At 42.0% G+C, this 25,527-nt stretch overlaps 1 protein-coding gene across 16 annotated transcripts in view; it reads left to right on the top strand.

Moving 5' to 3' along the window:
- The window catches only part of LOC137536207 (leukocyte tyrosine kinase receptor-like), a 522,796-nt gene that overhangs the window by 97,109 nt on the left and 400,160 nt on the right, over positions 1 to 25,527 (top strand). For 15 of the 16 annotated variants that reach the window (XR_011024541.1, XM_068258322.1, XM_068258311.1 and 12 more), the window contains one exon: positions 9,369 to 9,464. Coding sequence is in view for 1 of the 16 variants with exons in the window: in XM_068258322.1 (XP_068114423.1) it covers positions 9,421 to 9,464 (44 nt within the window). In the remaining 15 variants the exon portion in view is untranslated. Of the gene's footprint in view, positions 1 to 9,368; positions 9,465 to 16,924; positions 17,010 to 25,527 lie in introns of those variants that run through there. The other variant, XM_068258319.1, reaches the window with a different exon arrangement.

Here is a 25,527-nt window from a genome sequence, read left to right as displayed (position 1 = left end):
ATTATAGAGTGATGCAATGTTAGAAAAAACACTATATACCTGAAAATAAAAATATGAGAATATTTTCTTTGCTGCTAATCTTCTAGTAATTATTCATAGTACACAACCAATTCATTATATCATATATTTTTTTTCGCTTCAGTGTCTCTTTAAGTATCGCTAGAATGGTAAGCGTATTTACCAATATACAGCTGAATAATATGATAAAAGAGTTGGTAAAACACTCAAAATATGAAATGAACCAAACTATAAAGACACTAAAGAAGGTTTTTGGATTAGGCCTCATATCTGTATAAAACCTTTTCAATACCTGTAACCTGAACAGTGTAAAATCACTATATTTAAATACTTTTTTTTTCTAAATTACTTTTTTGCTTGCTATATTCTGAAAAGTTATGATAAAATAATTTTAATACATTAAAAATTGATATCAATGGATAACAAATGCGAATCACAAGGCATACGTTTCTTCCCGACGGCTGTCATTTGGACACGGGGTGAAGCCAAGAGATGGCTCTCCCTGCACTAGGTAATCTAGGGCAGTGTTTCTCAAATCTGTCCTTGTCACTGCCCAAGGGAGCATGTTCTGCAGGCAACCTCACCTATGCCCAGGTGGGGTAATTATGGTGTGTACACACTTGAAAGATTAATAAAAAATCTTCAACCAATTTTACCACCTTCCATGTAGTATGCGAGCATACTCTACACCCTAGGTTCTCAACGTGTGGTACGCGTACCCCAGGGGGTACTTCTAATGGTTCCAGGGGGTACTCGGGCTTGATATACTTAGCCAAGAAAAACAAATTTAGAGTTTTAGAAAATGATAAATCTTATTTAACCCCAACCCCAAATTAGTATTTTAGCTAAATAAAAGCAATAGTAAAGGCTTGAAATGGTTTAGAACCAATTATAATGTACTACGATTAAATATATATTTGTCAAGGGGTACTTGTGATAATGTTTACTATGCTAGGGAGTACTTGGTGAGTACAAGGCTTTAAAAGGGGTACACACCGATAAAATGTTGAGAAACACTGCTCTACACAGTCTATTCTATTGAGCTGAACTCCCCATCAGATAAAAATCTGTGCAAGATGCTGCACACAAAGATGCTGTACACATTCAAAATATCAGTATCTGTAAAAGATCTATTCCTGCAAAAGATCCGTTCCTGCAAAATACATTCATAGTCTATGATATCTGCAGATCTCATACACACCATTCCTGCCGCCCGGACGTGAAGCTCACGTCCGGGCGGCTGTTCTGCTGCGGTGCCGTGCTTCTGTGCACTCCCACGCGCGCGCCCATGCCCCCGTGCTGTCCCCGGGTAGCCCTGGGGTCAGTGAACGGGAACATGGTTCTAGATCACCGTCCTGTGTCCCCAGCAGAAAAACCGAAGCGCTTTTACAAGAGGCTTCAGTCTTTCTGCACGTAAAATTTTCCGCGTCATGCTTGTGCTTACGGTTAGCAAGAAGCACAAGGAGAAAAAATTTCCCACACCAAAATATTACCCAAATAAAATTTTTAATGGAAAAAAAAATTACAATAATAAAAAAAAAGACAAATAGTTACCTAAGCGTCTGAACTTTTTAAATATGCATTTGAAGGGGGTATACTACGAACATTTTTTAAATTATAAGCTTGTAAATAGAGATGGACGCAAAACGGAAAAAATGCACCTTTATTTCCAAATAAAATATTGGCACCATACATTGTGATAGGGACAAAATTTAAATGGTGTCATAACCGAAACAAACGGGCAAATAAAATACATAGGTTTTAATTATGGTAGCGTGGATTATTTTAAAGCTATAATGGCCGAAAACTGAGAAATAATTATTTTTTTTCCATTTTTTTTCTTATTAATCCTGTTAAAATGTATTGATAAAAAAATAATTTTTAGCAAAATGTACCACCCAAAGAAAGCCTAATTAGTGGCGGAAAAAACAATATATAGATCAATAAATTGTGATAAGTAGTAATAAAGTTATTAGCAAATGAATGGGAGGTGAACATTGCTCTGATGCATAAGGTGAAAAATCCCAGCGGGCTGAAATGGTTCTTCGGATCTGCAGATGATTTTCAGATATGCAGATGCATGTCTGTTAAACAAGGTGTATATGAGATCTGCAGATATCATAGACTATGAATGCATTTTGCAGGAACAGATCTTTTGCAGATACTGATCTTTGAATGTGTACAGCATCTTTGTGTGCAGCATCTTGCAAAGATTTTTATCTGATGGCGAGTTCAGCTTAATAGAATAGACTGTGTAGTGTATGGCTCTCATACTACATGGAAGGTGGTAAAATTGGTCCAAGATCTTTCATTAATCTTTCAAGTGAGTGCACACCATTAGTGTCTCAACTAGCTGGATTTCATGTAACTGAGACAATAATAACCCCACCTGTGCTTAGGTGGGGCTGCTTGCAAAACGTGCACCATTTGGGAGTCACGAGGGGAGGTTTGAGAAACAATGATTTAGGGGAATATAACAAATATATTCCCCTACATAATTTACACCTTTGTGGCATATTTCAGGGTAAGGCTAGTGGAATTCCTCCTGTGCAGCTGCAACCAAAATTAACATTATGGTTGGTGGCACCCAAATCAAGTGTGGCGCAGGCGCCATAGCCACCTGACTCGCCTGCCAAGGACATCAGGATGAGTGACGGTAATGTTTTCAAGACTTTAATGAATAATTTGCATTTCATCACTAAATGCCATCTGCATTACTATAGAATATGCCATTTACACTGTGTATCTGGAATATATAGCCTGCTCTCTTTAGTCATCATTATTTCTGCTTTAGGTAAAACCTTTATTGTTGCTGTCTAGAAGCCAGGTACTTCCTGTATATGCTTTCTCATGTCCTACCTTTCATAAGTAGTCCTTGAAAACGATGCGTGCAATAGAGGAAGTCTACTGTTAAATTGTCTGTGCTTTGTCCAGTCAGACTCCCACAGAGTGCTGAGACATGAAGCAGCAGTTGGCCTTCTCCACCTGTATGCCCTTGTTATGCTGAACTGCGAGCTGCTCACTCTATCATAAAGAAGGGATAAAAACTCTGTGTACTTTCAAGAAAGCAGATAAATAATGCAAAATTACCCTCATTTTGTGCGTAATCTAAGAATGGCTCCCCAGGTCCACAAGGAAGATGGAGAAATCAATGGCTATTGATGTCTCAATTACATCCTTTCAGATTAAAAATTATCTACCCTGTTTGCTTCATGTTCAGCACATGTTCGGCACAGCGAAGGAGCGCCATTATTTCTCTCTGCTTAAAGGAGAAGCAATTATGCTGCTTGAAAAAATACCTAGATTAGATTACAATTTCCATGATTTACAGAAATAGTTTACATATTGATACCATAAATGCTGTGCATACCCGCGATCAAACTATGTTATTTATTGTAAGAACGCAGTTCAATGTTTCAGTGTGCGCTTGTGTATGTGTACTGTGTGTATGTGTGTATATATATATATATATATATATATATATATATATTCACTGAGGTGGTGCATTATAGAACTAACCCATGTGGACAGTATTCATATGGCACCTCTATTCCTGATTCTTACATTTGTTTAGCTATTCATGTGAACACCAGGCTTTGATTAGGCAAAATGGAATCAAAGTCCCTTATTTTGGGCAATGATAATTACTTCTTTTGTTAGATCATAATTTGCATTCAAAGCAATTAATTCAAAGTGCTATATTATGCAAGAAAGTTTTTGTTCATGTGAAGGTAAATTTATGCAAATACCATGCGTTCTTGCATAGTTACATACTGTAGTTATTTGGATTGAAAAAAAGACATCCATCCATCGAGTTCAACCAGAAAAATTGCATAACAATTGCATATTTATTTATTCAGTTAAAGGTCTTTTGTGTTCTTTATGGCATGTCACAAATTTATTATTGATTTTTGGTTTTCCTTTATGAGTTCAAAGTGAACCTGAAGTGAGGTAACTCTGGATATCAGAGAGGCTTTCTGGTTCTCTGTCCGGGAAGTATCCCAAAATGATAAATGTTTCCCCTGTTTTGGGCTTTGGTGATTACCACTTTAACCATATCTGTCACTCAATGTCTGGTAGTTATGTAACTTCTTGCACATGAGAAGAATACTTGCAAATACCTTCTGTTTTAGGAAGGCAAAATTGTTCTTGGCATTTGACATAACTACAAATTGGCACATACTGTATTTGCTAATACTTTAGAAAAACATTTCTTAATTATTTAAAGGACAACTACCATATATTCCGGCGTATAAGATGACTTTTTAACCCCTGAAAATCTTCTGAAAAGTCAGGGGTCGTCTTATACGCCGGGTGCTGTTTTAAATTACCGGGTGCTACATTCAAAGATGGTGCTGCATGGCCACAGGGCTCCAGACTCTCTTCTATGTAGTCCACGGGAAGGATGCGGGGACACTGGCTTGCTGGCCCACGGTGCCCGGGTTTCAGCCGCTGTGCGCTGTGCTGCGCGTGCCCACTGATCGTGCGGTCAGCTGATCAGGGCCACATGCTCTAACTTGCATCTCGCCGCCACCAGGGGATACAGGATGCGCAAATAGCCATTCTGTGCGGGGAAACCAGACGCATCGTGGGGCTGCCACTGCTGGAGGCTACTCTAACTGCCACTGCACACATCTTCCTACATCGCCGCTGCCTGTCGCCTGTACATCGCCAAAGGGGCTGCCCTCCACCATTGTCCCCCCCCACACCACTAGAACAGCAAAGCCTTGCCTACAGGTCAGTCAAATGATTTCAGCTGCACATTGTAAGAAGGGTCACAGTGTCCTCTCCTGACTCTGACTCCCGACTTCATGACCACCACGCTGGCAGCACCGCTGTTCCATCAGAGACCATGCCTCCAACACCCCAGCATTAGTGTTCTGGCAGCATTCTTCAACTCATGCCAGACTGCTCTGCAGATCAGGATCTCCACAGCATCCCTTGGAAGAGGGGTAGTCTTATACATTTTAACTGGAAAAGTTGGGGGGGGGGGTCGTCTTATACGCCGAGTCGTCTTATACACCGGAATATACGGTATCTAAGTTAACTAAAATTCTAAATGCCACATATATTTCCAGTAATTACTAGCAAATAGCAATACAAAGGCTTTTTTTTTCATCTTTTCACATTTTATGTGAAGAAAATATGCCATAGAGAGAACAGTTTTCACTGTGGGCATTACTATAGAGGACTGCGTCCAGAACATCCAGCATACAAAAACAATCTTCACTGGCTGTAATACTGTGACTGGAATCTGTTTAGAATGATAGAATTATAGCTTCAAATGAGTGTAAATGACTCATCAGCTGCAGCTATGTGTCCCCCTCTCTCTCTATCTCTATCTCTGCCTCATGCAGTGTAAACAGAATTTACAGCCAGGAATAGCCCATTCTGAATGGCGTGGGTGGGGGGCATCCAAGTAAGGAAAAAGTACAGGTTTTTCTCTTCAGATCCTTCTCTGTATTTAAAAAATCTCTCAGCTGTTCTTATATGATCTGTGAAAATGCAGTGTGTGTGTAAGCAGGGCAGAAACACACAGTAAATCATTCCTCTGTGAATCGTTTCAGAGAAGTAGAACATATCTACATGGCAGGGGCGTTGGTAGGATACTAAGAGATCCGGGGCTCTTTTGGGCAAAAGAAAGATGGGTGTAGTCATTCACCAGAATTTGGGTGTGGTCATGGGTGGAGCCACATTTACATGAACTTATTAGTGATCTAAGTAGGCCTGCTCAGCAAAATGTTGGATGAAGCTTCCCTCTTAATTAATAAAAAAAACAATGTCACATAAACATAGCTAGGCAGAGTTATCTGGCTTCTGGGCTAACTGGTCTAGCTTTCTGCCGGGTGGGCTGGCCTGCTGCCAGGTTGTCCTGTATCCCCCCCCCCATAGCATTCCCTGACCTTCTAGTGGACCCTTGCTTCCATGGACCTCCCATTGAGGCACCACAACTCCCAGCATGCCCCCATAGGAGAACCACAGCTCCCTGCATGCCCCCAAAACATTACAGCACCGAGCATGGCACCACACAGCACCCATCATGCCCCCATAGAGGCACCACAGCTCCCAGCATGCCGCATAGATGCTCCACAGCTGTAAGCTGGGAGCTATGGTGCCTCTATGGTGATATCCTGGGAGCTGTGATGCATCAATGAGGGCATGCTGAGTGCTCTGGTGCCTCTATGGGGGTGCTGTATGGTGCCATGCTGGGTGCTGTGGTGCTATGCTGTGTGCCGTAGTGTCTTTATGGGACATGCTGGGTGTTGTGGCGACATGCTGGAAGCTGTGGTGCCTGGGACCTCCATAGGGAGCATGCATCTTTGTGTGTGTCTTTACTGATCCCTCCCCCCTCCCCAGCAGAGTAACACAGCATAAGAAACTACTGATCTCCTCCATCCACTCTCCAAGTCTGGAGACATCTTCTGTAGCTGTAGATTATCCCCCTAGCATCCAAGAATCAGACGTTAGGAGCTCTAGCGTCTGATTAATTTTCAGTCACTAGGGGGAGAAGGCCAGAATCTGGAGACAAGAGGCCTGGAGGTTGCAGTACTGCTGCTTACTGCTTGTCTCTGCCTGGGAGACAACCAGGTCACCCCAGAAGAGATCTGTGGCACGAGCCACTGATCTTTGGGGCTAGCAACACCCCTGTTACATGGTACAGCTCTAGCCCTGATGCTGACACAAACTGCTACAAAATCTTATAAACAAAGCATTTTTTTTCACACAGACTGTCATCAGAGACCTCTGAAAATCTTTTTACTGTTGCTGGCCAAAAGCTCTATAGGCATGTTGGGTTTACAGACAGTTTCTTTGATAGTTCCTCTGTAATTATGATTTTAAATTGAACCATAAGTGTCAGGAACACAAAGGCTGACATCTTAATTCCTTTATAAACAAGTCCAGTTGTCTGGCTGTCAAGCTGAGCTTTTGGCTTGAATTTTTTGTGTCACACACCTGCAACAAGCAGGCAGCCAGTGGAGTCAGATCCCAGTCAAAGCAACTGATCTGCATTCTCTAGGCCAGTGACTTGAAGTATAAGGGCTGGTTCACACTTGTCACACTTGGGATACATTTTTTAAGTTCTGCAGAAACGCAGGAAGCAGATCTATGTTAAAAAGAGGACCTGCTTCCACTCGTGCAGAAACATGGATTGCACATGGATCTGTGTGGCACGGATTGAAAATGTCACGGAGTGTCTGGATTTGACACTTTTTCCCGGACTGGACGGGAAAACGTTTCCAATGCAAGCCTATGAGAACAGACACTCTCCGCTCTCACTAGGCTAGTCGCCACATCCGCTTCACCCGTTTTGGCTTCATCCTGTTGCTGTTGTGACGTAATTCTCATACGTCCTGCCATCCATCGCCGCTGCTTGGTCCATTCAGAAGAGCCCTGAGGCTGACAGAAGCATGGGGATTCTCCATTGGGCTGCAATAGTCCAATGGGAATCCTCAGCAACAGAGAGAATTCTCATTGGTTCATGATGAACCGATGAAAATTCTCCCTGTTGCTAGGCAGAATTGCCCTGTTGCAGCCTATGGTGAGCCATGCTTCTGCGTGCCTCCAGGCTGTGGAAGGGACCAAGCAGCGGGACAAACGGCGGCGAGACAGGTGCGCAGCTGACACATACGTACCGACGCGAGGACGCGAAACGTGCATAGGCATCCAGATCAGTGTCAAATGGATCAGTTTTTCAGAAAAATGTATCCGTTTGACACAAATCCAGTCTGGAACTGGACAAGTGTGGACCGAGCTTAAGAGGCAGAGTATCAGCACAGAAGTCAGGCAATTACGGTATCAATGTTTATTAGAGAATGAAGATGGCAGCCTCGTATTCCTTGTGGACTTGTGTAGGGTCTGTTGCACTTTTAGCTCTAACCTCTGTATTCCCCTCACTTTCAGTTAAAACTAGGCAAGCTTGTTAACCACTTCACTATTGAGGTTGTTTTTACAGTTCCGCGCAGCTCTTATTACTTTGGCAATAACGTTACCACTACCTATCATGATCTACTTTACCACTACCTAACTGATCTACAGTATATATTGTTTTTTGGTTTTTTTCCAGGACAAATTAGGATTTTTGTGGGTGAAAAAATGAAACCCTAATTATCCATTATCATCCATTATAGCTTTAGGCTAATTTCACACCAGGACGTTGCGTTAGAGGGGGCGTTAAGGTCGCATAACGTCCCCCTAACTCAACGCCTGGTGGTGCTGGATCTGGACGTCAGAGTGAGCCGCGTTGTGCAGCTCACTCTGGCGTCAGTGATGCCGTGATGCGCACTCTTGTGCGCATGCGGCATCACGTGGTCCCGCCGGCCAATCGCCGCACAGTGCGGCTGCTCCAGGAAGTAAACACTGCACGTCATAACGTGCAGTGCATATTAATTAGCCATGTGCCTGGCCGCTCTTCGCTCCTCCCCAACATTACTGAGCATGTGCAAGCAGTCTAAAGTACTGCATGCAGTACGTTGCCTTGTGACGCAGCGTTACAATGTAACGCAACGTCCGCACTGTGAACAGCCCCATTGATTTTTCATTACTGAGCGGTGGGCTGCGTTACAGGCTGCTCTAACGTGCGCCTGTAACTTCCCACTGTGAAACCAGCCTTAAAGGGAAGGTCCAAGCAAAATAAAAAAATGAGTTTCACTTACCTGGGGCTTCTACCAGCCCCATGCAGCCATCCTGTGCCCTCGTAGTCACTCACTGCTGCTCCAGTCCCCCGCTGGCAGCATGCCGACCTCGGAGGTTGGCGAGCCGCATTGCGCACATTTTTACGCATTCCCGCTAGTGCAGGAACATTAACACATACATTTTTATGCGTTAGTGGATTACTTGCCAGATCGATTGTCCCGACATGTTCGATCTGAATTTCGATTGATTTTTCAATCAATTTCCATTCGCTTCTATGGAAATCGATTGGAAAATTCATTGGAAAATCGATTAAAATTCAGATCGGTTATATTAGAAAAAATTGACATGCCAGAAAATTATGTGGTGTGTACCTAGCGCTAGGCACAGATTCTATACTTTCCTCACTGCTGCCTCTCTCCTCCTTTGCAATGTTTATTTTTCATATATTTACTCTCTACTTCTGCCCTTGAAGATGGGGGTTTGCTGTCATAACTTTTCAACTTTGTAGCCTTTTTATCAGTTCAGAGATCAATAAACAGTGTTGTCCTTTGGTAGGTCTCACAAAATAGCAGTAAATGCCTAAACATTTTGGATCTAATATATAAAGACAGGTGTAGGAAAATTATAAAGTAATTGTCCAGAGTATGTATCCATACTGTTGCTAAATAGAACCTACAATCACAATCCTGTGCTTTTTTTGTTTTTGTTTTTTGTAGCTCTCCATTGATGACCGCTGTATGATATGAGTGTGGCAGTACCCTCTCACCTATGAGTGAATTCCTGGGTGGATCTGTGGAGGTGATTGAACCAAGGTACAGTTGTTCACTATTATACGCTGCAATTAGTGGTCAGAACTATTGAGGAAGCTATGGGGCAGTGCAACATCAACTGATAATCTGAGAAAAGGGAATTACTTCTGTCAAATACACTCTATATACACATCTATACCAGACTGGACACATCGCTTGCTGGCGAGTGTAAAGATGTAATTGACAAACCTATTTTTCCATGAGGGAGGGAACTGCATGTCCCAAAAAGTCAGATTTGTGTCTACATCAATAAAACCGTCAAAAACCCTGAGAATTTGACTTGACCATACCAACATTTGATTGGCATATACCAAGGGTGTTACCTTTAGTTCAATTTAAGGGGAAATGCAGTAATATTTCACTATATTAAATTTATGTTTTCAGACCTGCACAAAAGTCTATTTTTGAATTTGTGTGGATTTGATGGTATGGTTCTCTGTAATTCTTCATTACATGATTCAATTATAGGAAGGGGCGGGGATGAGCATGACTGCAGGATTGACTTCTTTTAATCTAGATCAAGGGGGTGGAGCTTAAAAGAAAAGATTTTTAGCAGGTAACAAAACATTTAACACTGCCCCCTCACTACCTTTGCCCAGGATCTATAAGGGCCCGTTTCCACTATAGAGTTGCGGAATCGCCGGCGAATCACCGCAGGCAAATCGCATGCGGGTGCGATTTCGCATGCGTTTTTTGCCGCGATTTCGCATGCGATTTCGCATAGGTTAGGGTGATGCGATTTTAACCATGTCACTGCCTGTGTGAATTAACATGGGTACCTATGCGAAATCGCATGCGAATTTGCGGCAAAAAACGCATGGGGAAAACGCATGCGATTTCCCTATTAAATACATTGCGTGCGATTCACCTGCATTCCACGCGCAGGCGAATTCTGAGGGCCCTAGCGTGCAAATTTTTTCTGCACAGAAAAACGTTCAGGAAAACGGACAAGTAGAAACAGTCCCATCCACTTGTACTGGCTATGCGAATTCTCATGCGGGCAACGCATGCGAATTCGTGATAGTGGAAACGGGCCCTAAAGGCTTTGCAAATCATGCAAGTATAGGTTTGCTTTTTCATAGTTAGCAGCATATAGCGTCCCCCAGCCACAGGCTTATTGTTGCGTTGTGCACAAGCATCGGCTGCTTTTCAATGTGTAAAGACATTTCCTTTCCTTTGTGCAGGTCTTAATGCCAGTGATTATCTGACCTCCTTGTTATTCTTTTGTGACTTGCATGTTTTTCATTCATGATGAAGTTATGAAAAAAAAAATTCAGTCTAGTGGTGCATGTTAATTATGTGCTTTTAAATTACTAGCACAATTTCTGAATTGGTCACTATAATGGCTAGGTAGAGGAGCAAAACCTGTAGCTTTTGCATGCAAGTAAAAACGAATATGGACGATTGTTGCAAGACCATCCATGTATAGCAAATCCGCATCCAACCACAGCTTACCTTTGTAGATGTAAGGTAAGGGGAAACCCCTTCACCTACCAGTATGTCCCTGCTGGGAGAGGGGAGAATCTGCCCAGAAATAGAGTATCATTTATATATGGGGGAGAACGCAGTTCCTAACCTAATCTTTCCCTTCTTGATGCTTTTCTTTATGCGCCCCTAAATCCTGGTGTGTAACGTTAACCTCACCAGCCTGCTGTGAAGGATTCATGTCAAATGGGGCCCTAGGAAAGATATCAGATTTGGATCCCACTGCTGGCATCCTGGCCTCTCCTAGCTTTGAGTCCTTGAGTCTCTCCAGCAGCTTCTTAACTCATGGCTAAAGCTCTAGGCTCACATTGGCCACTTGACAGCAAGCCTGGACCTCTAGTGGCAAACTCCACGCTCACTGCAGTCACGTGACAGTAAGCCTGGAACTCTAGTAGCAAGCTCATGGCTCACTGCAGGCTCATTGGCATGTTACAAAGCTGCTGGGGAGACACCCAGCACATTGGGATGTGTTTTAGTTTAAAAGTGTGTGTGTGTGTTTGGGGGGAGGGGGTATACTAGATCAGCTTATCTGGGTGCATATATGGTAAAAGTACTTTACAAGTGATAAACATCTAGTAGTGGTAGCAGTCAGCTCAAAGTATCATATCTACAATTGTGTGTCCAGAGATGAACTCTACATTATACCACGCTCTATTCATATAATCTATTCTATAGTGGTCAGACTAATGTTCTGTCATATGTCTGACATTATCAGATAAAGCTTGTTTACCTAATGTAAAGTTCACCTGATAGTGTATTGTTGGTTTGTTGGTTTAACGCTAGGTACACACACCATACAATTTTCTGTTAGATTTACCTGCCAGATAGATAATTTCCAACATGTTGGAAATGATCTATCTAACCATCTATCTGCCTAGCAATTAAGCATTGTTCAACTCAGCAGGAGATAACCAGTAGACAATGTACCAGAGATAATGACCAAACAGAAAATCGAACAGAAAAATCTAATGCTGGGAATACGCAACTCTATTCTGAGTCATTTAGATAGCTCGATAGATAATTTCCGACACGTCCGATCTTCCGCCTGATCGTTACACCGCTCGATTCTGCATTGAGGACAATGGAAAAAAGATAAGGAAAACGAGCGGAAGATAAGAGAATCGCCTGCAGAATCGAGCCGGGAATCGATCGAGTGGAAGAATCGAGTGGCAAAATCGAGCCGAGTATGCCCAGCATTACAAAAAATTGTATGGTGTGTACTAGGCATGTCATAATCATAAAGAGTCATGGATCCTAATTTGTATACAACAGTAACAGCCATAGCTCTATATGTGTAGGGTTCAGAGAGTGGAGAGGAAAAAAAATAATTCCGTAAAGTATAGCAATGACTTCTTAAAGGTAACCCAAAGTGACATGTGACATGATGAGATAGACATGTGTATGTACAGTGCCTAGCACACAAATAACTAATGCTGTGTTCCTTTTTTCCTTTTTTCTGCCTGAAAGAGTGACTACAGTGTGACCCTCACTGATAAGAAATTCCAACTATAACACTTTCCTACCTGAAAATGGCTTCTGAGAGCAAGAAAGAGGTAAAAAGGGGATTTTCTTATCAGTGAGGGTCACACTGTAGTCACTTCCTGTCTGAGTCGGGACTGAGTCAGCCACCTTACATACCTGATATTTAACTCTTTCAGGCAGAGAAAGAAAAAAAAGGAACACAGCATAGTTATTTGTGTGCTGAGCACTGTCCAAACACATGTCTATCTCATCATGTCACATGTCACTTCAGGTATCCTTTAAAACTATGACTCAAAGGCCCTTATTCCATTCCCCCTTTCTCCTAAGTGATATTTTCACACCTTATCAACAAAATTCCCTTTAAGCCACCAGCAAGCAAGTAAATACTCAGAATGTTTTTAACAATACTTTTCACCTACTTTTTGGCACTTTTTCAAAGGGATGATTTGCATACTCAGCAGTGATGCATTGTGGGACACCTCATATGCTGACAACAACCTAAATAATCGCAAATACCTTCTGTTTTAACTAGGCACATTTCTGTTTTGCATAGAGTGTTGAAAAGTTATTTTAAACAGACAATGGAACAATATCTCTTAGGAGAAAACTTAGGAAAACAAAGTGAATTGAATGAGGGCCAAAGACCGTTAGGAATTTGCTAAGCCAGCTTTACTTCTCAATCAATAGACATCACCGCAGTTATCACTGGTCTACTTCTAAGGGCAATGTGGCTTAGACTTTTGGCCAAAAGAAGTTGGTGAAGGCACTGTAATTTAAAACTTCATATCTGTTTTCTTTTGCTGTTTAGATGGTCTTCTTTTATGACAAATAGATGTATTGTAATGTCTGAGCAGATATTCAATCACCATCGAAAACATCCTGACCTTGGAGCATCTGTTTTCGTTCTGAACCACTATGTGTATAATAGCTGAGTGGCCCATCCACTGGAGATGCCATTGATCAGATATTTCATCTTTTAAAAGCTCTGCTGTGATTGAGCTTGGATCTATGCGTACAATTTTTCAGTCAGAGTTCACTACGGTGATGATTTTGTATTAGTAAGAAGAATGAGGTCTTCAAGGTTGAGAGCAGACAGGGCAAATGATGACATCTGAGCTATAAGTAAAACAAAAACTGGATGGACTGTGCTTAAAGCAATGATCTAGGATGCACAAACCAAGCAAAATTCAGCAATAAGAGTAAAATTAGGCATTGTGGATTACTATTTTGTAGTAATTATTATGATATAAAAATAAGTCTAGGTTAAAAACATAAAGACTAACACAATTTGTTTAGTAGTATTTGTAAAAATTTGCTGAGGTTGAAGAATAGCATCTATAAATTGAATTTATTGTAATTAACTCTGAAATTGAGAATGGTGCATTACTGTGCAGAGACGTTCCTCTGTTTTTAAATTCCCGTTGACCTGATGTTTCCTAAATGATCACTTTTGTGGTGTACAACAGGTGCAAAACAAGTACTGTTGGTAGTACAAACCCTGGTAAAATAGCTCCTGTGGCAAACACTGAAGTTGCGCCCTACTCTCCCCCCCCCCCCCCTCCCATCAGAACCTCCTTACCCTGTAACAGCATCATTTTTTTTCTCACCCTCACAGGCAGAGCAACCTCTCCATACAATTACAACACACACTTACACAAAAACAGTGCACTCCTTCCAAAGAGCCTCCAGTGCCCACATAAATGCATTATGATGACAACCCTCTTCCCACAGGCAGAGCCCCTCCAACACCTGCCCACACCCCAACACACATGGAAAATCAGGCACATTTCGTTCTGCAGGCATAATCCCACCACCCACATAACCAAGACACCCATTCTCCCACAGTCTCAACACTTCCCACTCTCCTTCCCCCCACAATATTAGGGGATACCTGCCACAGGCAGAGCACCAAATAAAGATTAAGGCCATACAGGGACCCAGGAAGAACAATGAATTTGTCCCTTTAGGTCAGTTTATCATAGGGTTGTAAACTTAAAGTGGACCTGAACTTTTGCACAGAAGGAAAACAGAGAAATGCACCCTGTTTGTATTTAGAGAGTTTAGCCTGACTAATCCCCCCTCATAAATTGTAATCTGATCTCTCCCCGTGTCACATGACTGCCGATGGCAGAGATGGCAGATACGCCCATTTGAAAGCACAGGCTGTTGTATGTCTGCTTCCATGAATCAGGAAGTAGAAACAGTGCAGATTTATTTTAAGATTTGTATCCGCTGTACCAAATACATTTTTTTTGTTTAAAGGTTATTATGCTGTTGCATATTTTTTAGAGCAGAAAGTCCACTTTAACACTTTCCCCTACCCCACAAGTTCACTTAGCAGCGGCACAGTTATTGGATGACAGTATGCTGCACTTACAATTTCCGCAGCTTGCTGCTTCCAATCACTTTACAGAGCTCCAGCCATTAGCTGTGTTTGCCCCACTCGCTCCCCTTACACCACTGTTTGAAACTCGCAGTCCTGAGGTAACTTCCGGGTCGCAGAGATGTACTTCCAGTATAGATAGCATCCCCCTAGTATAGGAAGCCAAATGTGCCCCCCCAAGGATAAATAGCACCCCCCTTCCAGTATAGGAAGTCTAAGGTGTCCCAAGTCCCCAACATGGAAGGAGAAAGTATCGGAGTTAAATGAAAAGCACCCATCCTACTTTTAGGTGCTGAAATTGTTTTAAATGCATGTGTTCGGCTTCCAAACCATGTGGTGCCCAAGTCGAACACCAACACTAATCATTCTGGAGTACAATTGTTTTCTTTGTTTGAATATTATTTTTTACTTTTCATCAGCACATTTGTCTCTCTACATTTGGTTATTCCTTGGCATTTTCAGTAAAACATCTGTTACTGATTTGGTTCACGTAATTCAGACCTTTTATTGCTATACCTGGCTACCTATACTGAAGGTCCCTACACCTAACTACACTTTACCTGGCTACCTATACTGAAGGCCCCTACACCTAACTACACTATACCTGGCTACCTATACTGAAGTCCCCTACACCTAACTACACTATACCTGGCTACCTATACTGAAGGCCCCTACACCTAACTACACTATACCTGGCTACCTATACTGAAGGCACCTACACCTAACTACACTGTACCTGGCTACCTATACTGAAGGCACCTACACCTAACCACTATGCCTGGCTACCTATACTGAAGGCCCCTACACCTAACTACACTATACCTGGCTACCTATACTGAAGGCCCCTACACCTAACTACACTATACCTGGCTACCTATACTGAAGGCCCCTACACCTAACTACACTGCACCTAGCTATCTATACTGAAGGCAACTACACCTAACTATACTATAACTGGCTACCTATACTGAAGACCTCTACACCTAGCTATCTATACTGAAGGCACCTATAACTAACTACCTATACTGAAGTCACCTATACCTAGCTACCTAAATGTTGGTAGATCTCCTGGACTCAGCAAATTTTAAAGTAGCTCGCGAGCTGAAAAAGTGTGGGCACCCCTGCTGTAAAGTGAGTGTTACTATATACCATGACCCTTTCAGAAAACACTGATTTGGTTCACGTAATTCAGACCTTTTATTGCTATACCTGGCTACCTATACTGAAGGCCCCTACACCTAACTACACTTTACCTGGCTACCTATACTGAAGGCCCCTACACCTAACTACACTATACCTGGCTACCTATACTGAAGTCCCCTACACCTAACTACACTATACCTGGCTACCTATACTGAAGGCCCCTACACCTAACTACACTATACCTGGCTACCTATACTGAAGGCACCTACACCTAACTACACTGTACCTGGCTACCTATACTGAAGGCACCTACACCTAACCACTATGCCTGGCTACCTATACTGAAGGCCCCTACACCTAACTACACTATACCTGGCTACCTATACTGAAGGCCCCTACACCTAACTACACTATACCTGGCTACCTATACTGAAGGCCCCTACACCTAACTACACTGCACCTAGCTATCTATACTGAAGGCAACTACACCTAACTATACTATAACTGGCTACCTATACTGAAGACCTCTACACCTAGCTATCTATACTGAAGGCACCTATAACTAACTACCTATACTGAAGTCACCTATACCTAGCTACCTAAATGTTGGTAGATCTCCTGGACTCAGCAAATTTTAAAGTAGCTCGCGAGCTGAAAAAGTGTGGGCACCCCTGCTGTAAAGTGAGTGTTACTATATACCATGACCCTTTCAGAAAACACTGTAAAAAAAGAAGCGCTCAGCTGTTTGAAGACCCTAGAGTCAAAGCGGCATCATATGACTATTGGAGATTCAGTTTATATACAGTATAAGATTACTTTTTGCTTGTTGGAGACAGGCCTGAAAATAGAGGTTAAAATAATTACATTCAAGCTTTAAAAAAGGGTTATTTTATTTATTTATTTATTTGCATCAAACCAAGTTTTATTATCATTGAAATAAGATTACATCTAAAGTTTGATGTGTCCCCAGGTTTGTTACAGAAGCGGTAGATGCCTGCTCATTACGCATTTGAACATTTTGATTGACTGCCTCAATTAAAATGATATTTAGAAACATTATTATGCAGTACATGGTGTCGGTAAATTGCTCCACAGAAAACTGGAACAGAGGTTAAAAGTCAGCACGATTCTTGACTGAAAATAAACTATCCTGTAGTGGAACATATTGTATATGTGAACTGAATGATGGGAAATTGAGGCAAGTGGTGCTTTTTGGATAACTCTTATTGAGGATTCTACACACATATTTCATTTTCTCAGAAAAACATTTGCAGTTATTTATACCAATGTTACTTCTCTGTTTTGCCTATTCCGCTATGGACATTAATCCTTTCTTCATCATTCAAATATGCCCTAATACATCACTGTAGGTGACACCATAAGTAACCATCTAAGTCTATCTGGACGGATAAATCCGTCCAGATAGACTTCTCTGCTGCTGCACAGGGCGCACAATCGCGCGCAATCCCGCTGCCTTCCGAAAGCTCAGAGATCAGTGAATGGGAACATAGTTCCTATTCATCGATCTACTGTAATTCCATGGCAGAAAAAGCGACGGCCTCTTATCAGAGGCCGCGGTATTTCGGCACAAAAAAAAGTTTCCCTTCTTTCATAATGCTTCCTGGAAGCGAGAAAGCGAGAGCTTTTCGCTTCCAGGACTTTTTGACAGTGGCCATCTTGTGGCCAAATAGTAAAACTACACCCACATGCATTTTTTATTAAATAAACACATATTACATTTAAAATTAACTGTTTACCTCTAACACTAAAAATTACCCAAATAAAAGTTTTAATTAAAAAAATAAAATACAATAAAAAAAACATAAATAGTTACCTAAGGGTCTGAACTTTTTGAATATGCATGTCAAGAGAGTATATTACTATAATATTTTAAGTGATAAGCTTGTAAATAGTGATGGACGCAAATTGAAAAATGCACCTTTATTTCCAAATAAAATATCGGCGCCATAAATTGTAATAGGGACATAATTTAAATGGTGTAATAACCGAGACAAATGGGCAAATCAAATACATGAGTTTTAATTATGGTAGCCTGTATTAATTTCAAACTAAAATGGCCAAAAACTGAGAAATAATGATTTTTTTTCCATTTCTTTCTTAATCTTCCTGTTAAAGTGGATTTAAAATAAAATAATTCTTAGAAAATGTATTACCCACAGAAAGCCTAAATGGTGGCGGAAAAAACAAGATATAGATCATTTCAGTGTGATAAGTAGTGATAAAGTTATTGGCGAATGAATGGGAAGTGAAAGTTGCTCGGATGCATAAGGTGAAACAAAACTGTAGGCTGAAGTGGTTAATTCCACATTTCTGGATTTTAAAACAAAGCTGCAGATGTGTTGGGTGGCATGGTGACTTAATGGACAGGACCTATGCAATTCTAGGATCCTAGGATCAAATATAGGCTGGGACACGATCTGCACAGAGTTTGAATGTTCTCTCTGTGTTTGCATGGATTTCCACTGAACACTCTGGTTTGCATTCCAATTCCCAATCCCACACACCATACTCATACTGATATAAATGAATCGTTTTCCTCCAAAATTGTCTTTAGACTAAGATACAGACATATGACTGTGGTAAGGACTAGACCAGCTATTCTCAACCAGGGTCCCGTAGCATTTTGCCACTTCTGTGGGACAAAATAGTCCCACTACCCGCATTTTGGTAGGAAAAAATAGTCCCACTCTGCTACTGAAGTGACCAATAGCAGATTTAATCCATAGTGTATCACCAAGCCCTCATATTGGCTGTCTTTTGTGCCTGGTTTGAAGATGGTGAAAGACCAGCAGCGAGGGAACCAGTGGAAAGTAAGGGCATAAGAAGATAGTGACAGGAATAGATGAGGCAGCAGTGCAGGAAAAGACAAGGCAGCAGCAGAGGAGTAGATGAGGCAGCAGAGGAGAAGGTGACAAGACAGCAGAGGAGAAGATGATGAGGCAGCAGAGGAGAGGTAGCATAGATTCAAAACCGAAGGAGAGAAGAAGACACAGAAGAAAGGACAAAGGCTAAGCAAGAGAGAGGTGAGTATGTTATTCCCTTCCCCTCTGAGCTCCAACAACACCAAATATTAAGAGCAGTTGGCGAGAATTATTATTCTATTTCCTACGTGAAGTGATAGCTGCATATCATATTATTGGGGATACTGGCTGCACATCATATGTTAGGGATTATTGTTACCTTCTATACGTGGGGGACAATGCTGTATTTCATTTGTGGGAGTGGTTGGTGCAATTCATTTGTGGGGGTCAATGTTGCATTTTATTTGTGGGGAGATTGGTGCATTTCATATGTTGGGATCAAGGCTGCATTTCATATGTGGGAGTGATTGATGCAATTTATTGTGGGGTGATACATTTCATATGTGGAGTTCAGTGCTGCATTTTATAGGTAGGGGTGATTGGTCCATTTCAAATGTGGGGATCAATGTTGCATTTTATATGTGGCAATCGTTGCTATTCATTTGAATTGTGACAATGTCACTTTATGCAGGGGTTGAAAACGTTTGTAGGGGTTACCTGAAAAAAATTTGAGAGAGGCTGAATTAGACTGTAAGCTCCTCTGAAGGACAGTTAGTGACATGACTATTTACTCTGTAAAGCATTGTGGTAGAAGACAGTGCTATATTATACCGTAATAATAAATTGGAGAATATGAACAACTGGGCTACTTATGGCATCTCTTCTTGCACATTCTTGCTTTATTTTTGTGGATTTATATATTAATCCTTTGTAGGACCCCTTGCTCTTTGCGCCAAAAAATGTATATATTGGTTGTAATGTATATTTAGTTCAGTTAATCTGTGTTTACAGGACATCCCTAAGACTATTGACACTTGATACAGTTTTGAGAATAATCTTGTGAAATGAGCATCTGCTGCTCTTAAAGTGAACCAGAGACGAATTACCCTCGTGTATCAGCCCTGATAAAATCCCTGACTGAGCATTCAGTCTGGCTTTGCTCAGGAATCATTATCGCTGAGTCTGTCTTCTGTGATGTCTTTTCAAGCCCAAGCCCGCCCCCTTCTGGCTCTGCTATAATGACTCAACTATAATGATTCCTGAGCAAAGCCAGACTAGATGTCAGTCAGGGATCTTATCAGGGCTTATAACAAGCAGGCTGAGCAGTGAAGAATGAAACCGAGAGCAGGGTAGGTGTTTTCTCTAATGTTCCCACTGATATATATGGTAAAATATATGAATGTGCTTCGTCTCTGGTTCACTTTAAGACAAACCTGTGAGGAGAAAAAGTCTGTTAGTTAGATATTTAACTAAGTAGTGGAAAACTTGTGGATGCTCCAGCAGCTCCCCAAATCTTCCGTGACCTCACCACTGCTCACTCACTGGAACTCTCTTTCCCTCCATGGCTGTCTTCCCATATGTGTACAAGCTCAACCGTACTGTGCACACACAAATTCAGTTTGCGCATACCCAGTAACACAAAGCTGCTTGTGCATAGAGGAAAAAAGCTGTGCATCAGCAGCTTTGTGCTACTCTGCATGTGCAGGCATGTCACGATTGGAGGCACAGTCACAAAAGCATGCTCGATAAACTCTTGGCAAATATGCTTAAAGGGGCCCTGCGCTGGAAAAGTGAGCTACAGGATGGAGTGCTACGCCACTGGTTTTAATGCAGGCATTATATTTATGTTAAATTACTCTAATCAGTAGTGCATTAAAGAATACCTTAGTCCTTATTAAAATCTAAAAAGGAGGTGCGCATAGGCTTGCTGTACCTCCTGTGGCCCAGCGTCTGTCTCCGTTTGCACGATATGCCTCCCGCTATCATTTTGCATGGTCAGAGTGGTCGGCAACCTTTGCCCCGGACATACTGTGCTGGGCATGCTCAGTAAGTCTTCTTGGGGCAGCTTGTGACCTTGCTTGCGGGGACCCAGAGTGCTGTAGTATGCGCGCATACCCGTTTGATGACATACCTGGTTTATTTGTTGCTGGTTTTGTCACTATTGGAAAGATTTCCTAACTTCGTGTCTGGACACCTTACAAATGTGGACACAAGATAGCAATAAAAATAAAAAAAAGGTTCAGACCCCTTACCACACTATAAAAAAACTGAAATAATATTTTTCTGGATATTGGGCCAAAGCATAATAGGTAAAGAAAATGTGTAAATAATATGTTTGCATTCTGTGTTTAGTCTTTCTCTAGGTCTGGGATCATATAGCCACATAACAACTTCCTAGCTGTTTCCTGTTGTTAGGAGATGAATACGGTCAGCTGTTTAACCATAGACATTCAGACATTCTGCTTTATCCTGATGATCTGCAAGCCAATAGATTAATAGCGGAAGAAGGCCTATGCTTTCCTTTCAGTGACAGATACTTGATAAATGTACTCAAGTCAGACCTCAGTGGAGTAATTGAATTATTGTAAACATATTAAAGAGTAAAAAGGCTCTGTCTTCATTTATCAAGCAGTGAGCAGGAGATGCACGCACCTGTCCACCCTATTTGAAAGTCGTAAAAAAGAATCCCATTACAAGGAGATTTTACATCTGGGATCAGATGTTTCTGTAACTGATAGCATCGCCTCGCAAGCTCTCATTTATCTATATTTATTGTTTTGCCTGTGACATCCAGCTTGCTTGCCAGCCTAAAGCATTGCCCTAGCCTGCAGATCCTGTGTCTGGTGACAATATCTACTGGGATAAATGGAAGGAATTACAGTATCTAGTCCTCTATATACTGTATGTATTTCATGGTGTTGGAGTATTTTATACCAACTACAATGCTGTAGTGAAAAGGTTTTGGAGATAAAATACGTAATTTGTTCAGCATTTCCATGAAATGTGCTTCTCAATATAACTCCACTGGCTGGCACAGGCATTGCTAGTCATGGTGATTGCTGTAGGTCCTCCTAGGATTAAACAAAATGTAGCGCTAGAGGTCATCTCTAGTGAAAACTGCATGGTTAAAAGATACAAGAGGTTTAGGTTATTGAAAATTTGATGAAAGGGAATTGAGATCCAGAGCTTCCCTATTTTGAGGCTATTCATCATATTAAAGCATAGTACACGTTAGATTGTTCTTGGCTGGTCGGGGGCTGTTCAGGGCCATCTCAGGTGAGCATCTAGCATAGGTAGAGATGTCCCCTGAGGTCTACCAAGGTTTCTTAATGATTCGGCATGCTTCATCTTTAAAGTGGTATAAAACGCTGACATAACATTCAATAACAATGTTTTTTCCTACTTTTTATTAACCATTCAGTTAACATATTTGCTTTTGTATACAAGTAATATTGTCTGTTTACAAATTACAAGTTCCCAAAGTATAGTTTATCTGTTTTGAAAACTGCCATTGCATTTTATTCATAGATTTCAATATATAAATACAGCAGCTATCTAGTGATAATTTCTCATATGTCTCTGGCTGTAAATAATTGTAGCAACAGAGGAATGTAAACAAAAGATAATGTTATAACTACTTCGGATGCGGATCACCAGCTGAAAGAGCTTTCCGCTGCAGAATAAAGTGCTGTGTTTAACTGTTTGAATTCTGTTTTGCATAATTTTTTTGTGTTATGGTAGGTTTAATGCTGTTAATAATCTTTTTAGAACAAAGAGGAAATACTGACTTTCAGACCACTTTAAGCGACAGTTGACATCCACTGTTCTCCTCCTTTCCCACCCATGAAAGCTGCTATCAGCCAAACTCTTTATTCATAGACACAGAATGTGTATTGCTTGGATGTTCTCTAGTGTCACGTCCATTCAGCAATGCACCACAAATTTATTACCAGCAGATTTGAGTTCAATTCCCGCTGGTGACACAAATTGAGGGGAAATTGTGCATGTGTACACATTATAAGGGCCAATAAAGAGGTTTTTGGGGAAGAAGAAAGTGTACTCCCCATTTTGAGGGGAGTTGCATCTCAGTATGTGGTATTGAGAAGAGGTGGGGTTGGAGAGTGCATGGGTACACTTGTTGGGGGAAAAAAGAAAGGTGATACTTGTTATAATGGGGAATTGGGTGGTACCGATTCCCCATTCCGCATATTGCAGCTTTGTGGAAGAGGGGGGTTAGCTTTAGGAGGGGGAATTAGAGTTGGGGGGCTAGGTTTAGGCACCACAAGGGGGAAGATTTTGGGTCAGGCACCACGGAGGGGGGGGGGGGAGCAGAGGCGGACTGAGCATTCAGGCACTTGGGCATGGACCGGGGGCCTGTGGTCAAGGGGGGGCCCGCCAGAGCGCTGTGAGGAGTAGGGGAAGCAGCAGTGAGAAAGGGGGAATGTCTCCCCCTTCCCTCACCTTGAGGGAATTTTGGAGGGGGGAGTGGGAGAGGGGGAGCCCCAAGGTGAAGGAAGGGGGAGAAGACCTGGCTACCTATTCTGGAGACAACTATAGACCTGGCTACTTATACTAGGAACACCCATAGACCTGGCTACCTATACTGGGAACACCTATAGACCTGGTTACTTCCACTGGGAACACCTGTAGACCTGGTTACTTCCACTAGGAACACCTATAGGCCTGTTTACTTCCCCTGGGGATACCTATAGACCAGGTTACCTATACTGGAGGCACCTATTTTGGGGAAACTGATGCCAGATTAACTGTATTTTTGGGGAACCTCTGCTGCCAGATTAAGTACATTTTGGGGAACAGCTGCCAGATAATGTGTATGTTGGGGAACTGCTGCCAGATTGTGTATGTTGGGGGAACCGTTGCTTCTGGATTATGTGTATTTTGGGGGAACCACTGCTACCAGATTACAAGTATTTTGGGTGATCCGCTGCCAGATTATGCATAATTTGGGGAACCCCTGCCAAATTATGTGTATGTTGGGGGAACCCATGCTGCCAGATTACATGTATTTTGGGGGAACCTCTGCCAAATTATGTGAATTTTGGTGAAATGCTGTCAGATTACATGTATTTTGGGGGGAAACACTGGCAGAGCTCAAACTTCCCCGGCAGACCTTTTACACCACTTCCAAGGTCATGTATATTTGGCCCCACCTATGACCACGCCCACATTCTTTTGCATGACCACACTCATTTTTCAGCGCACTGTGCTACGCGCGCTGCAGGGGTTTTCATCAGTATAAAGTATCCATTGTCAATAAATTACTATATCTTTGTAAATACCAACGTGAAAGGTTGGCAACACTGGTACGGGCCCCATAATCTCCTATTGCCCGGGGGCCCCATGACTTGTCAGTCTGCCCCGGGGGGGGGGGGGGTGTTAGGGTTAGGCACCACAGGGGGAAGGGGTCTTAGGTTTAGGCACCACCAGAGAGGGTCTTAGCGTTGACTGATAAGGTGATACATTTATATACATTGCTGACTAGGGTTACTTACTATAAATCTGTAGAATGATAAAAAAAAAAAAACAGAAAGGGCTTGTTCACACTATAAGCATTTTGCGCTTTTTTTAAAATCGCTTGTGTTTTTTAACCCTCCTGGCGGTTAATTTTTTTTGCCAAATTGGCAAAAATCCTTTTTTTTAATTTTTTTTTTTGTGTTTCATGTAAAGCTACCAGAGTGGTAGCTACATGAAACACCACTAGAGGGCGCATGTGTCCCTCTAGTGCGATCGTCGCCAGGCATCAATAGCAAACAGGGGGACGCGTATATAACGCGCTCCCCTGTTTGGCTTCTCCTGTAGCCATGGCGACGATCGGAATGACGTCATGGACGTCAGCCGACGTCCTGACGTCAGACACCTCCGATCCAGCCCATAGCGCTGCACGGAACTCATTGGTCCGGGCAGCGCAGGGCTCTGGCGGGGGGGGGGGGGGGGCCCTCTTGCGCCGCTGCGTACTGGCGATCGCCGCAGAGCGGCGGCGATCAAGCTGTACGCGCGGCTAGCAAAGTGCTAGCTGCGCGTACAGCATTTTGAATGGAGGAAATCGCCCCACCAGGGGCTGAGATATCTTCCTGCGTGGCATAGCCCGAGCTCAGCTCGGGCTTACCGCCAGGAAGGTTAAAGTGCTGTAAAAGCGCTTGTATAATGAAATCCAATGTGAGTGTTCTCATATGAGCGAGGAGCTTTATTTCCAATCACAAATGCATGTCTTACACCATTTTCTGAGTGTTTGCGCTATAATGCAAGGTATATAAAAATCGCAAATCGCTTTAAAAAACTCTTAGAACAGCATTTTTTATTTTTTTTGGGGCGTTTTTCAAGCAAAAGTATTTAAAATGACATTCAGTTCCAGGTCAAAGATTGCACTTCCTGTTTGTCTACACATAGAAAATCACAAATGGCAAGACAAAAACGCTTACAAAAACCGCAAATTGCAAAAAAAACAAAACGCTGGTAATCACTTAAAGAAATTGCTCACAAAAATGCTTAGCACTTGCAATTTGTAGTGTGCACTAGGCCTTATTCTTTATTGTTCTAATTTAACAAATCATAAGTACTTACTCACTCCAAGTAGAGTTTTCAAATTTAACCCAGTTATCACTCCAGCATGTTCATATGCAGTAAATTCACATAACCATCTATGAATAAGCAACATATACAGCCACCTAAATTAGTAGAAGAACCAAGTCATAAAAATTATATTCTACAAATTAAGTCTTTTTAATTTACA

The sequence above is a fragment of the Hyperolius riggenbachi genome, chromosome 10 (genome assembly GCF_040937935.1).
Source record: "Hyperolius riggenbachi isolate aHypRig1 chromosome 10, aHypRig1.pri, whole genome shotgun sequence".
NCBI lineage: Eukaryota > Metazoa > Chordata > Amphibia > Anura > Hyperoliidae > Hyperolius > Hyperolius riggenbachi.
This window is presented reverse-complemented; position numbering and strand designations above follow the sequence as displayed.